The following is a 15,926-nucleotide window of genomic DNA, read 5'->3' as shown; positions in this document are numbered from 1 at the left end:
CCCCTGACATGAGAACCATGACAGACTTTGATCTTTTTAAAGCTCGACTCAAAACTCGTTTGTTCAGACTGGCTTTTGATACTTATTAAGCAGTGATGGTGTATTTATTATTTATTTATTTATTTATTTGCATTTTATTTTTTGAATGTTAACTGTTTATGCACACTGTCTTTTCCTTGTTTGATTTTAATGGAAAGCACTTTGTGCACCTTGTGTGTTGTAAAAGGGCTTTATAAATAAATTTGATTGATTTTAGCTAACCAATAACCAATGGAGGCTGTGCTGCAATTCACTATGGGAGTTCGGAGTTTTGAGGTTTTAAATGTTGTTACTGTGGTTTATGTTAGTTTAACAGTGTTTGTGTTATTGATTTACTTTTGGGATTTACTTACATAGTGTAGATTTTTAATGGTTCTTCAGTTTATGGGTTCTTTAATAGATATCAATAGATAGTACCTAAGTTTGGGGTTTCCACTAGAAAGCATGTAGAGTATGGAATTTGTCTTTCTAGAATCTATAGTAACTATCCATAATTTAGCTAGCAGGGTTAACTTTAGATAGAAACCTAAAACACATTACATCATAGCTTTTGTTTCTATACTAACATAACCAGATTTATATCTTAGTCTACTCATGATAATTTAGTTTTGCAATAAGTCTACAGACTAGGTAGATGTACACTACAATCTTCTCCTGTATAAACACTTTGGATTCAGGAGCTAACTCCTGTAATATTATATAGTAACTATATTTCTTGTATATGTTGTTTACTGCCCTGTTGTGTAAATGTCACTTATATACATGCTGTCCATTTTCTTGAGCCGCTTAGGTGGGTAGGGAGAGTTCCCCTGGGATAAAAAAGCTTTTCCACCTACCATCTCTGGTTCTCAAGACCAGGCACCTAAGTGGCTCTACTCTCTCTCTCTTTTTTTTAAAGATATTTAGGTGTACCTTAGTATACACTAGTAAACTTCCACCTTAGATTTGGAATGTATAATAGAAGATATACCTTACTGAATTTTCATGTTGCACAGAATTCATAACAACTCAGATTTGGGCTGTTAGAGGTCATGTGATGATATACCTGTATTAATTTGTGCACTTCTGTGGATAGTCTGTAACAATCAAAACAAACAGCTACGGAGACCGCCGAAAACAAAGTACTCGTTTTTCCAAGTGTTTCCGACAGTGTTTACATCACTGTGAGCAAACGTCCCAGCATGCTGTTGAATGGAATGTAGACAAACTGCTGCGAGTTCACATAAGTGTGATGTCGTGTTATGGTGATTCAATTTTAAAGTGATAACTGTGCTCATTTTGATGCAGTCACGATAACAAAATTTAAAAGAGTTGGGGGTGAAGTGTGTCGTTTGCTCTTTGTACAGAACACTGAACCGTGCAGTGTGCGCACGACACTCGTGCACATCTGCAAGCTGATAGAAAGTCCATATCTCCTGAAAATGGTATTCTGACTTTTTCCTATATAAGAAATACAGCTGCATTTCCAGGCAGACTAAAAACAGTCTTGTGGTGGAGTTTCAGCTGCACATCCAAACAGCTGGGTTAAAAGAGCATCTTGAAGAGTTTTAAGTGTGCGTTCATGGTGGCAGTTATAACGGGACTAAAACCGTGTTCATCCCCCGGTACAGAGAGCAGACTCGGGATCCTAAACCCAACAGACTCTCTCACAAATTAAAAGAGTTGGGAGTGCAGTGTCTGTCTCCTCTGCAGGGAACAATGAACCCGGTGGTGCACGCAACGCTCATGCACTTCCGCGAGCTTGTAGGAAGTCCTGAAGCTCCTGAAAATAACATATTCCCAAGTTTCCTAAGCGTCTGCTCACAGATCCACTAATCTGAATGAATGCTGAGCCATCACTTTCAGATGAATGGTCAGTAGTTTCATGATCTGATGTAACGTTCATTTCATTTTGTCTGTTCACTACGATGCTGTTTCTGTGTTTGCTCAAACGGGCATCACCCACCAAGAAATGCTGAGTAAAATGGTTTCCAGAAATGCACCTGCTGACTCGCTGAGCAAGAACTTTAATTAGCAATAAAGTATGTCAGTGACCACTAATCATGACCACATGTGTGCAGATAGACTCACAATCACGAATACTTTGATTTTGTGTTGTTGAACGGCATGTTAAATAACATGCTACATGTCCTTTAATGTTCAGGCGGTATAAATAATCTATTTGGATCCTACTTACGTAGATTTGTGATTTGTAGTGTTGGAAGAATGCACTAGCGCCACCATATGATACACACGATACACCTATCGAAATTCAGTACATATCACGCTAAATAATTGTGCACAGTTCAAACTAATTATGTAGAAAGTAATCTGTGGAGAATGTTTTAACTTTAAAGAAACACATTATTCTGTCATATACATTGTTATCCTTGTTGTCGGTTTTTGATTTGTATATTTTATAAATAACGTTATGATTTTCATGGTATCACAATACTCATTTAAAAAAAGTGCAATTGAATACAGGCCACGTTTTGTTTATCATGATATATAATGTATTTTTCCACCCCTAGTTATTTGACAGGTATAACAAAGCTCTACAGTAATGTCAATTCATGTTATGGTATTTGCAATACAGTATCGTGTTTTTGCTTTGTGTTCACTTGTTGAAAAAAAACTGTAAATTAATAACTATTTCAGCAAAGTACAGCAGTACACAAAGGTTGGAAGCAATTTGAAAATGTTGAATATTTCCAAATGTTGATTTTAAAATTTAGTGACAAAAATAGCCATGAAAAACAATAAAGATACAACAGCAACAATAATAGTAAGTCCCTTCGGCTGCTCCCTTGTTTGCACTCGGGGTCGCCAAAGCAAATCCAAGGTGGATCTGCATGTTGAACTGGCACAAGTTTTACGCCAGATGCCCTTCCTGACACAACTCCACATTACATGAAGGAATGTGACAGGGGTGGAATTTGAACCAGGAACCTTCCGAACTGAAACCAAGTGCATTAACCACTTGGCCACCACCCCTGACAACAACAACAACAATAATGATAATAAATAAATAAATATAGGATTTTGCCTGTATTGGCAGCACGGTGACTTAGCGGTTAGCTCTGGTGCATCACAGTAAGAAGGTCATGGGATCGATCCCCACCTGTATCCATTCTGTGTGGAGTTTGTATGTTTCCCCTGGGTGCTCCGGCTTCCTCCCACATCCAAAGACATCCAGGTTAGGTGGATTGGAAGCTTTAAATGGCCCGTAGATGTGCATATGGGTGTGACTGTGTTTCTTTGTCTATATGTGGCCCTGCGACAGACTGGCGTCCTGTCCAGGGTGTATCCTGCCTCATGCTCTGTGACTGCAGGGATAGGTTCCAGCCCCCCGCGACCCTTAATTGGAGTAAGCGGTTGAAGATGAGTGAGTGAGTGAGTTAATTACGCAAGATATTTATTTTCTTTTGTCTTTAGTACTTAGCAGTTTTAATTTTTAATTATGGGCTGGGTGACTTAGTGGTTTGCAGTGGCGCCTCACAGCAAGAAGGTCCTGGGATTGCTTCCCCTTGGTCCTTTTTGTGTAGAGTTTGCATGTCCTCAGTGAGTTTGCGTGGGTCCCCCCCCCCGGTGCTCCAGCTTCCTTCCAAAGACATGCAGACATGCATATTATGTGAATTGGACAGTTTAAAATTGATTGTAGGTGTGAGCTAGTGTGCAGATATTTTTGTCTGTTTACATGGGACCCTGTGACAGACCCGTTACAAAACGGGGTACACCCTGGACAGGATGCCAGGGTGTACCCCGCCTTTCGCCCAATGACTGCTGGGATAGGCTCCAGCAACCTGGGACCCTTAATTGGAGTAAGGGGATATAGAACATGAATAATATTTAGGACCTTTTCAGTATTTTTGCAGCATATTTGCTTGACAAATTACGATTTTCCAGATCTAAAGAAATCACATTAAGTCGTGGCCTTTAAATGACAAATTGATTTAGGCTTCAGTCTAATATGCCTCTGTGTGCTGCCAGCGAATTCAGTAACAGCTATAATATGGACAGATCGTTTTATTGGTGCAAACAGATTGTTTCTTCCGCTGTCTGCTGGAGCTGGCCGTGCTGGGCTTTTTCCACAGCAATTCAATCAGTTATGCGATTATTGCAATTCCACTCTGACTCAGCCCGTTATTCACCATAACGTGAACCTCCTGTGCTCGTACACATCATTTACAGGCAATGAATAAAAGAAAACAGAGACTGTGCAGTGACTCTTGTGCTTCCCATAAAAGAGACAGAGACTGACTTGTTTTCCCCTCTGATCCCACTTTCACCTGCAGAAATGGAAGCCCAAAGGTACCGCTCTGCAGCACATGGTCAGCGGCTTCTGCCTGGACTGTCAGCCACCCACGGGCCCCGTGATCATCACGCAGTGTCGCCCCCAGGTGGCCAGTCAATCCTGGGAGCCACAGCTGATCATCTGAGCCTCATGGGACAGGGAGAGAGGGAGGGATGGCAGGAGTAGAAGAGCAGTTTCTGGATCTGGTCTGCAGATAGAGTCAAGGACGATGACACCTGCATACTGTCTGCTGTGCTGCTGAGGGATGAAAGGATGAAAGGAGTGAGGCTGAGAACTGGTCCCTCGCTTGGCAAGAGCATTGCTGAAAACATTTTAAGGCCTTGCTGACCGAGACACCTGAGGTCTTTGCGTATTGCAGCATCCTTTAAGGATGCTGCAATTCTTCTATGTAATCTTCACGGAAAACTGTTGCACATCTCGATTCTTTCCATTTCTGTATTTATCCCGGTTTAAAAAATAAAAAAAAATTAAAGTTTGAATACCGAGGATTGCTTTGAAATTATTGGGTGCATATTGTACTGTAGCAAATGTGTTAAGCTGCAAATGACCTCCTCTGAGTTTAAGTTGCCGCTTGTCTTTTTGTCATTAGAATGAGGCATGTTTGATGACTGAGTGGACCAGAGCAACTTTATGTATAGTCAACTAAGATCTGAGCTTTTTTTTTAATGCTGAACAGCACCATGCAAAGCACCATCAGGAACATTATTTATTGTTTTTGCATGGTCAGACCCAAAGAATGTTTTTTCTCTCTCTCTTTCTCTCTGTCTCTACAAAGTTTTATGTAAATATTTGAAGCAGGTAATTGCGATTTTGTGTAAAGTACTCTATATATGTTGTTTGAAAAATACAATGTGCTAACGAATGAATTCTAATGGTTTTGATGTGCAATAAAATCCATCCACCACCAAATATCTGATGGAAATCTAATACAGAGCAATAATCAATGTAGATTGACATAAATAAAAAAATTTAAAAATGCCCCTAAGCTTACACAAAGTGACCAGAGGGGGGCGGAATATCCCAGCAGATGTGTACAAGCCTCTCCACCAACATGTCCATGACTCTTGTTTGACCTTGACTGAGGATGATGGATGAAGGTTTGCTGGCAAAAGGAAGTAATGAAGATTGGGATTGAGATAATGGAGAAAGGGAAATGAACAAAGGCAGCTTTGTGTTAATGCAAATATATGTTGCGAAGGAGAGTTTCTACAGTATACTTGGGCCCCAACTCTCTGTGGGGACAAAATGTTTGTCCACCTGTGTAATTTTAAGGTTTACATCAAGACTAGTTTAAAAGTGGTGCAAAAGGAGACTATGCCAATCGTAATTACAGGCTTGACAGCATTCTTTTTGCTTTGTGGAGTTTGCAACTATCTTGGCCTCGTACCAAACCACAAAGCAGACTAGTAGGATTTCATAGGTATGCAAGGAATGCAGTGTTGTGCTGATAAACTGTGGAACTTTCAAAACGGAATGATGTTTCATCATCATCACACTGAGAGGAAGTGAATATTTACAGATCTTTACTAGTGTGTTGCCCGTGGAGATCCATGGGCTCTAGATTGTATAATAGGTAACTGATGTTTTTCAAGGGTGGTAATAAATTAAGCAAAGCTTGTATAATGAGATGGAATGACATGTGAATCCACAATGTTTTTAGAACCTTAGACCTCACCATTTGTTAGAAGAGGAACTCAACCCTTTTATTTCCTGTTAATTATGTAATTTTTTAATGTTAATTTACTGTCTTAATGTATCTATAAAGTGTTTAGGTTCTTGTTATCATATGCAAACTATTGTTATTTTATTTTATTGTTACTTCTATTTTCTCATTTGATTTTTAAATGGACCACAATGGAAATAAGTGTTTTCACTTCCTCGTGTCATCCATGTATTTTTAACATAGTTACAATTATATTATGTACTTACATTGAACGTACTAAATAAAATCAGTCACCACGCTCACACTTTTAATATAACGATGGCTTACCACCCTCTGCTGGAATGGCATGTGAGTGCAAAAAGTGGTTAGCAACATCCATTGTTCAGTGTTGTTAGCTAATATCCATAGCATCTCCAAAAATATTAGTCCAATCAATGTTCCATTTTCGCAGCATTCATCCTTGACCCAAAATACATAAGCATACCGAACAGAAAATGTCAGCTGTCCACAGTTTGTCTGTGATCAAAGTTGCATTCACGCACGCACACACAGCTACTGTAAGCAGGTGCTTTTAATTTGACAAAAAAGGGAAAAAGATGGCGGCTGAAGACATTAAAGCCACTAAGCATTTCACTCATGGTACCAACATGAGACTTAACTCACTCATGGTAAGAGCAACATAACACTTAACTGAACTGACTAAACCAACTGAACTACAAAAGCACAATAAATCAATAACATTAACAACACTGTTAAACTAACACGAACCACAATAACAACATTTAATATCAAAACCCTGAACTCCCATAGTGCAATGCAGCACAATGTCCATTGTTTACTGGTTACCTAAAATTACTCATTTCTCCGAAAAATATTCATCCTATCAAGTTTTTGTTTTTGCAGTGTTCATCCTTGACCCAAAATACATAAGCAAATGGCAAATGTCAGCTCTCCCAGGTTCTTGCGTGATCAAAGCCATACACACGCCGGCGCATACGCAGAGGTGACTTAACTAATATAATAATTACCATTTTTCAATGTCAAGTTACCTGCAATTTTTACAATAAAGCAAGATGACACACACCTCCAGTGCAAATCTCCTTTTTTTTTTTTTTTTTTTTTTTTTGTCTAAAGTGAGACTTAGACCTTTCATAGCTTAATTTGTATTGGTCTTGGAAATTATTCTGTAAAATTTCCATACTGGGAAGAATTCATTCATAAAATTTGCTGTCTGTCCGGTAAATAAGCATTTTAACAGTGATACAGCTTTTATAATTTTGCCTCTGCACACCACCACAATGGATTTGAAATGAAGCATGCAGATGTCCATGTCCATGCGTTCCAGATTTCAGTCTGGTTTCAACCTGATGACGTGTAAGATGTGGCCAAAATGTCATCCATCACACTGCTGATGTGCCAGGCCAGCAGGGACAGAACATCCTGATGTGTGCTGGTATTTCAGAGTACACATCATGTAGTATGTAGTAACACTCGTCATCGACAACAGATGTCATGGCAATACTGGACCTTCAGTGATTTCTTTGAACACATCATTTTCTTTGGCAGAATAATTGTACATTATACATCTTCAATAGAAATCAGTTACCAAAAAGTAGTACATGCAAGTATGTTTCAAGTATACTTCCAGTTTACTTTTTATATACTTATCAGTACTATTTTTGGTAAGGGAAAAATTTGGTGCACAAATTGAGTTTTCTGAAATCAACAAAGGGGCAAAATTATACACACAAGCTCACTATATATATATATATATATATATATATATATATATATATATATATATATATATATATATATATATATATATCAATCAATCAATTAATCAATTTTTTTATATAGCGCCAAATCACAACAAACAGTTGCCCCAAGGTGCTTTATATTGTAAGGCAAGGCCATACAATAATTATGTAAAACCCCAACGGTCAAAACGACCCCCTGTGAGCAAGCACTTGCTACAGTGGGAAGGAAAAACTCCCTTTTAACAGGAAGAAACCTCCAGCAGAACCAGGCTCAGGGAGGGGCAGTCTTCTGCTGGGACTGGTTGGGGCTGAGGGAGAGAACCAGGAAAAAGACATGCCGTGGAGGGGAGCAGAGATCGATCACTAATGATTAAATGCAGAGTGGTGCATACAGAGCAAAAAGAGAAAGAAACAGTGCATCATGGGAACCCCCCAGCAGTCTACGTCTATAGCAGCATAACTAAGGGATGGTTCAGGGTCACCTGATCCAGCCCTAACTATAAGCTTTAGCAAAAAGGAAAGTTTTAAGCCTAATCTTAAAAGTAGAGAGGATGTCTGTCTCCCTGATCTGAATTGGGAGCTGGTTCCACAGGAGAGGAGCCTGAAAGCTGAAGGCTCTGCCTCCCATTCTACTCTTACAAACCCTAGGAACTACAAGTAAGCCTGCAGTCTGAGAGCGAAGCGCTCTATTGGGGTGATATGGTACTACGAGGTCCCTAAGATAAGATGGGACCTGATTATTCAAAACCTTATAAGTAAGAAGAAGAATTTTAAATTCTATTCTAGAATTAACAGGAAGCCAATGAAGAGAGGCCAATATGGGTGAGATATGCTCTCTCCTTCTAGTCCCCGTCAGTACTCTAGCTGCAGCATTTTGAATTAACTGAAGGCTTTTTAGGGAACTTTTAGGACAACCTGATAATAATGAATTACAATAGTCCAGCCTAGAGGACATAAATGCATGAATTAGTTTTTCAGCATCACTCTGAGACAAGACCTTTCTGATTTTAGAGATATTGCGTAAATGCAAAAAAGCAGTCCTACATATTTGTTTAATATGCGCTTTGAATGACATATCCTGATCAAAAATGACTCCAAGATTTCTCACAGTATTACTAGAGGTCAGGGTAATGCCATCCAGAGTAAGGATCTGGTTAGACACCATGTTTCTAAGATTTGTGGGGCCAAGTACAATAACTTCAGTTTTATCTGAGTTTAAAAGCAGGAAATTAGAGGTCATCCATGTCTTTATGTCTGTAAGACAATCCTGCAGTTTAGCTAATTGGTGTGTGTCCTCTGGCTTCATGGATAGATAAAGCTGGGTATCATCTGCGTAACAATGAAAATTTAAGCAATACCGTCTAATAATACTGCCTAAGGGAAGCATATATAAAGTGAATAAAATTGGTCCTAGCACAGAACCTTGTGGAACTCCATAATTAACTTTAGTCTGTGAAGAAGATTCCCCATTTACATGAACAAATTGTAATCTATTAGACAAATATGATTCAAACCACCGCAGCGCAGTGCCTTTAATACCTATGGCATGCTCTAATCTCTGTAATAAAATTTTATGGTCAACAGTATCAAAAGCAGCACTGAGGTCTAACAGAACAAGCACAGAGATGAGTCCACTGTCCGAAGGCCATAAGAAGATCATTTGTAACCTTCACTAATGCTGTTTCTGTACTATGATGAATTCTAAAACCTGACTGAAACTCTTCAAATAGACCATTCCTCTGCAGATGATCAGTTAGCTGTTTTACAACTACCCTTTCAAGAATTTTTGAGAGAAAAGGAAGGTTGGAGATTGGCCTATAATTAGCTAAGATAGCTGGGTCAAGTGATGGCTTTTTAAGTAATGGTTTAATTACTGCCACCTTAAAAGCCTGTGGTACATAGCCAACTAACAAAGATAGATTGATCATATTTAAGATCGAAGCATTAAATAATGGTAGGGCTTCCTTGAGCAGCCTGGTAGGAATGGGGTCTAATAAACATGTTGATGGTTTGGATGAAGTAACTAATGAAAATAACTCAGACAGAACAATCGGAGAGAAAGAGTCTAACCAAATACCGGCATCACTGAAAGCAGCCAAAGATAACGATACGTCTTTGGGATGGTTATGAGTAATTTTTTCTCTAATAGTTAAAATTTTGTTAGCAAAGAAAGTCATGAAGTCATTACTAGTTAAAGTTAATGGAATACTCAGCTCAATAGAGCTCTGACTCTTTGTCAGCCTGGCTACAGTGCTGAAAAGAAACCTGGGGTTGTTCTTATTTTCTTCAATTAGTGATGAGTAGAAAGATGTCCTAGCTTTACGGAGGGCTTTTTTTTATAGAGCAACAGACTCTTTTTCCAGGCTAAGTGAAGATCTTCTAAATTAGTGAGACGCCATTTCCTCTCCAACTTACGGGTTATCTGCTTTAAGCTACGAGTTTGTGAGTTATACCACGGAGTCAGACACTTCTGATTTAAAGCTCTCTTTTTCAGAGGAGCTACAGCATCCAAAGTTGTCTTCAATGAGGATGTAAAACTATTGACGAGATACTCTATCTCCCTTACAGAGTTTAGGTAGCTACTCTGCACTGTGTTGTTATATGGCATTAGAGAACATAAAGAAGGAATCATATCCTTAAACCTAGTTACAGCGCTTTCTGAAAGACTTCTAGTGTAATGAAACTTATTCCCTACTGCTGGGTAGTCCATCAGAGTAAATGTAAATGTTATTAAGAAATGATCAGACAGAAGGGAGTTTTCAGGGAATACTGTTAAGTCTTCTATTTCCATACCATAAGTCAGAACAAGATCTGAGATATGATTAAAGTGGTGGGTGGACTCATTTACTTTTTGAGCAAAGCCAATAGAGTCTAATAATAGATTAAATGCAGTGTTGAGGCTGTCATTCTCAGCATCTGTGTGGATGTTAAAATCGCCCACTATAATTATCTTATCTGAGATATATATTTATATATATATATATATATATATATATATATATATATATCCCTCTCACACGTAGGGAGGATGATATGTGAGTTTCTCAAGCTCGGGTCCTCACCCAGAGGCCTGGGACTTGAGGGTTTGACGCAGTATGTTAGCTGTTCCTAAAACTACATTCTTCTGTACAGAGACCTCGAGCCACTCTTTCAATTTGGTTACGCCTCCTTGTGATCCTATTACCACTGAGACCACTTTACCTTCCACATCTGCTCCATTTGCTCCTTCAGCCCTTGGTACCTATTTTCTCATGCTCCTTCTTTCTGTTGTTGCTGTCAGCTGGGATTGCCACATCAATCACAGCTGTGATCTTCTTTCCCTTGTCAACCACCACTATGTCTGGTTGGTTGGCCAGCAGCTGCTTGTCTGTCTGGAATTTGAAATCACACAAGGCCTTAGCCCTGTCATTCTCAACCACCTTTTGTGGTGTCTCCCATCAGGACTTGGTGACTTCTAATCTATATGTGGCACAGATGTTACTGTATATGATTTCTGACACTTGGTTGTGCCTGTCACTGCATGCTGTCCCAGCTTGCATTGTACATCCTGCTACTATGTGCTGGACTGTCGCTGTGACACATTTGCACAGACTGCAACTTGGGTCGTGCCGGTTGTGGTAGACTCCTGCCTCCATGGATCTAATGTTTAGGGCTTGTTCTTGTGCTGCCATGATCAGACCATCTGTGCTGTCCTTTAAGCCAGCCTTTTCTAGCCACTGGCAGGTCTTCTTGATGTCAGCCACTTCCTCTGTCTATGGTGCCAGGCCCGGTGCCAGAAAAAAAATATTAAGGGGGCGATGAGTTTATCACAGGGGGCAGGGTCCCCCCTCCCCCCAAAAAAAGTGCGCACCAGAGGGGACGTGCCTTTGAGCCTGCGTAATGAATTGGGTGCGCTCCTAGAAAGCTTGTATATTTAGGCTACACCGTTGTAAGAGACTGACTGAGTAAGCATAAAGAGTGATGACAGTATTTTTTTATTATTATTATTTGAACGTATAGACCCTCGGTCAAGTGATCTCCTGCATACCACAAAACCAACCCAACAACTGATCTGAGAAATGACACGAGACAGTAGATTAACCCCACATACAGCCCTCCATCACAAGCGCAAACAGCGCAATTGGGCATGACAGTCACACAACGGGTCAAAGATAAACCTTTCATGTAGATATACAGTGGTCTCTCATTTATCGCGGGAGTTACATTCTAAAAATAGCCCGCAATAGGCGAAATACGCGAAGTAGATAGCGTTATTTTTTACAATTATTATAGACGTTTTAAGGGTGTAAAACCCCTCACTACACACTTTATACTCAAACAGGCATTAACATTTTCTCACTTTTCTCTCGTGTGTAAACACTCTCAAAGTTCAAACCTTAGTAGAAAAATAAGACCAACCTGTTTTCAGGCCCAAACATTTGCTTGAGAAATAAAAATAGAACGTTTCCTATACGAGGTCTATTAGAAAAGTATCCGACCTTATTATTTTTTTCAAAAACCATATGGATTTGAATCACGTGTGATTACATCAGACATGCTTGAACCCTCGTGGGCATGCGAGAGTTTTTTCATGCCTGTCGGTTACGTCATTCGCCTGTGGGCAGTCTTTGAGTGAGGAGTGGCCCACCCTCTCGTCGATTTTTTCATTGTTTAGGAATGACTCAGAGACTGCTGCTTTGTTTGATCAAAATTTTTTCAAAACTGTAAGGCACAACTGAGTCGACACCATTCGATAAATTCAGCTGGTTTTCGGTAAAAATTTTAACGGCTGATGAGAGATTTTGGTCTGTAAATGTGGCTTTAAGGACGGCCCACGGCGCCTGACGGCGATCTGCGCTCCGAGGCGGCGTCATCTCGCTGTTTCAAGCTGAAAACTACCACATTTCAGGCTCTGTTCACCCAGGTCATCGTCAGAGAACAGAGAAGTTTCAGAAGAAGTTGGCATGAGGAGTTTATGCGGACATTCCACTGTTAAAGGAGATTTTGTAATGAAAGAACGTGTGGGCAGATTCGCATGTCGGGCCGGACCCGACCGCGGGGGGTCGCAACAGGAAAAACACCTCCGTTGGAAACCTTAACGGACAAGTTGGAACATGCCCAGCTGTTAAACAATTTCTCAGATACTCACTTGTTGAAAGCCATCAAAAGCCGCCTGAATTTTACAAATGGTTTTCAACACGGAGGTGTTTTTCCTGTCGCGGCACAGACGGATTTGCGTCGTCGTCACGGAACCGACTCGACAAATTTGCTCGCATGTTCTTTCATTACAAAATCTCCTTTAACAGTGGAATGTCCGCATAAACTCCTCATGCCGACTTCTTCTGAAACTTCTCTGTTCTCTGACGACGACCTGGGTGAACAGAGCCTTAAATTAGGATGTTTTCAGCTCGAAACAGCCAGACGGACGTCACCTCCGACCGCGCCGCGCCGATCCGCTTTGTGAGCTGTCCTTAAACTGAAAGAAACTCCACAATCTCTCATCAGCCGTTAAACTTTTCACCGAGAACCAGCTGAATTTCTTGAATAGTGTCCACTCCGATATCCTTCACAGGTCCTGAAAAAATTTTGATAAAGCAACGTGCGCCGTATCCAGCAGCGTCTCAGACAAAGGATTTCAGCCGAGAGGGCTGGACCAGTGCTCACTCAAAGCCTGCCCACAGGCGGATGACGTCACCGACACGTGTGAAAAAACTCACGCATGCGCATGAGGGTTCAAGCATGTCTGGTGTAATCGCACGTGATTCAAATCCATATAGTTTTTTTTTTTTATAAAACTGCCTGTTAGTTTTCTAATAAACCTTGTAAATAATTATGATGGCTTTTAGAACTAACAAATTAATTTTAATGATCAACCTACGAGGTTGGACACATAAGAAATTATTAATAGTGACTGACCAGTACTTCACAGTTCCTCTGATCGCGCCTCTTCGTCGTAGCGCTGCTCCGCTGAAGGCCTCAGTGCAGGTGTCTTTTTCCGAGTGAAGAACACAGTTATGGGTAGTTGTTGGCGCTCATTTTTCTTCTGGGCGAGAAGATTCTTATAAACAGACATGCAGCACACAATGCGCGTACTCTCCCTTCGCGGTGCTGCAACAGGTGTCCCGTCATCTCGACAGAACACCGGCCTGCTTGATGAGGACGCAGAGCACAATGCACTGTAAAAAAAAAAAAAAAAAAAAGCATGACAAATTGGACTAAAAAAATCCACGAAACTGCGAGGCGCTATATTTTCCAGTATTTCTTTTTCTTTCTTTTTTATTTTTGATAACTCTCACATCCGAGGGGGCGAGGTTGATGACGTGAGGGGCGTCGCCCCCAAAACGCCCCCTCGTGGCGCCGGGTCCGTATGGTGCCCATGGAGGGACTTGGTCTTCCATGATCAACACCCCAGGGCACTGGACTTATCTCACGATGCCCTGCCTGTGGCGCCGATGACTGCATGCACATCTCAATAATGCACTTTGTTTTTGATGCTATTTTGGATTTTCTGTTTCCTGGTAAAAACTTTGTAAAAACCTTGTAAAGTGTTAGATTTGGCCTAAGCAGTGGATCACCCCTCTGAGTCTGGTCTACCTGAGGTTTCTTCCTCAACATCATCAGAGGGCGTTTTCCTTATGACTGTGGCCTGTGTGCTTGTTCAAGAGGTTGGTAAGGTTAGACCTTACTCGTGTGAAGCGCCTTGAGGCAGCTTCATTGTGATTTGGCGCTGTATAAATAAATTTAAATTGAATTGTTTTAAATCCACTACTTTTTATCTTACACTGGAAATGTTCATCACACGGCCTTTGCTTATGCAACACCTTTCCCATATTTGATCACCTTTGGTCAGCAGTAGATCCGCCACCGAGCAATCTTACAGAAATTTTATGGAACAACTAATAGAACAAGCCTGGCTACAGACAGACTGTGTTTGTTCTGGAAACCACTGACCCCTGTTCAGGACACTCAGTCTGAAATATTTATCAGACCTCAAAAGAGTTCTCGGTAAAGTGCAGATTTTTTTCAAAACAGGTTTATCAGGTGGCTCTGTGGTCTATCGATCACCTGCGAGCCGCAGGCTGCAGCCAATGGGGTGGCGCGGGGGGCGGTCCGTTGCTAAGGAAGACGTTTGGTTGACTCTCAGCATAGCAGCCATTCACTGCACTGTGGTTCGAGCGGCTGCTGTCCCAGCTCTTTCTGTGGAATTTGGCACGGCACGGTTTGTGAGGAAATAGGTGGCGACATTAACAGGGCTTCTTCTGGGTCGCGGCGGGGATCGTAGGTAGGTGGAAATTCGAAATGTTTTGAAACGAGCCTGTCCCTGGTAAAGCTGTTTAGTTCACCCCGGCTAAGCAGCATTAGCACTTAGCTGTGCGGCGCACTCGCTGCATTTAGCTCGCTTGCTAACTCGTCCGTCTAGCAGAATGAGTAAGTGGAAGGTGTGAGGTTATGCTCGCTAATCCACAGGTGTGGGGAAAGGAGTGCCTCAGCTTTAAAGAAGCTGAATCGTTTCTAGCTAAGACTTAATGGCTAACCTGTCTGACCTGGCGTTTCTCTACTTAATTGGTTACCTTAAGAGGTAATGTTAGTGAAAAACAAAAAAATAAATAATGAGGTCAGACTTGATGAGTAGCTGTCACCACTAATATGGTGTACATGTATTTGTTTGCACTGACTAAGTTTACTGACTTAGCAAGTTAGTTAAAAACAGTATACAACGTTCAGGACCCAGTCATCAAACATTTTGATCACCATGTAGATATAAAACTGTGACTCACTCTTGGTACTACGCTGCATTTCTGTGATGTGTGTTAATGTAACCTCCGTTCTCTGGTAATATCATCTCCAGAGACCTTTGGCTTATACGGGCGTTTACTTGAGCTGAAATAACCTAGTGAATTGTTTTCTGTTTATTGAAACTTTCAGCAACTGTTACTGGAACATCAGTGGCCAGCAAAAAGCTGAAGTGTTTTAATTAGCTGATAATTAAAAACTAACCTATAAATAAACCATTTACCAAGTCAAAAAGTTCTGTATTTGACTCATTCCGGTTTCTCAAATATGACAATCATTTGGCTCTTTTCTTTGTGTGCCCCATCTCCCCCACCCAGAAAGTAATCGTTAATCCATTGAATATTGTCGAGTTTTGAACTAACTTGGTCAGAACAAAGGCTTCAAAGATTCCACTATG

At 40.7% G+C, this 15,926-nt stretch overlaps 2 protein-coding genes across 7 annotated transcripts in view; both read left to right on the top strand.

Moving 5' to 3' along the window:
• The window catches only part of galnt16 (UDP-N-acetyl-alpha-D-galactosamine:polypeptide N-acetylgalactosaminyltransferase 16), a 160,923-nt gene extending 155,724 nt beyond the window's left edge, over positions 1 to 5,199 (top strand). Inside the window, exon 15 of the mRNA XM_034194931.1 lies at positions 4,314 to 5,199. Coding sequence (XP_034050822.1) covers positions 4,314 to 4,457 — 144 coding nt within the window. The 3' untranslated portion in view covers positions 4,458 to 5,199. The remainder of the gene's footprint in view (positions 1 to 4,313) is intronic.
• Positions 5,200 to 14,868: 9,669 nt separating this feature from the next.
• Positions 14,869 to 15,926, top strand: part of numb (NUMB endocytic adaptor protein) — a 150,361-nt gene continuing 149,303 nt past the window's right edge. For 4 of the 6 annotated variants that reach the window (XM_034159949.1, XM_034159945.1, XM_034159948.1 and 1 more), the window contains exon 1: positions 14,869 to 15,017. The gene's annotated coding sequence lies outside the window, so the exon portion shown is untranslated. The remainder of the gene's footprint in view (positions 15,018 to 15,926) is intronic. The other 2 variants (XM_034159944.1, XM_034159947.1) reach the window with 2 other exon arrangements.

The sequence above is a fragment of the Thalassophryne amazonica genome, chromosome 19 (assembly GCF_902500255.1).
Source record: "Thalassophryne amazonica chromosome 19, fThaAma1.1, whole genome shotgun sequence".
Taxonomy (NCBI): domain Eukaryota; kingdom Metazoa; phylum Chordata; class Actinopteri; order Batrachoidiformes; family Batrachoididae; genus Thalassophryne; species Thalassophryne amazonica.
Note: the sequence above shows the minus strand (reverse complement) of the source record. Positions and strands in the feature narration are given on the sequence as shown.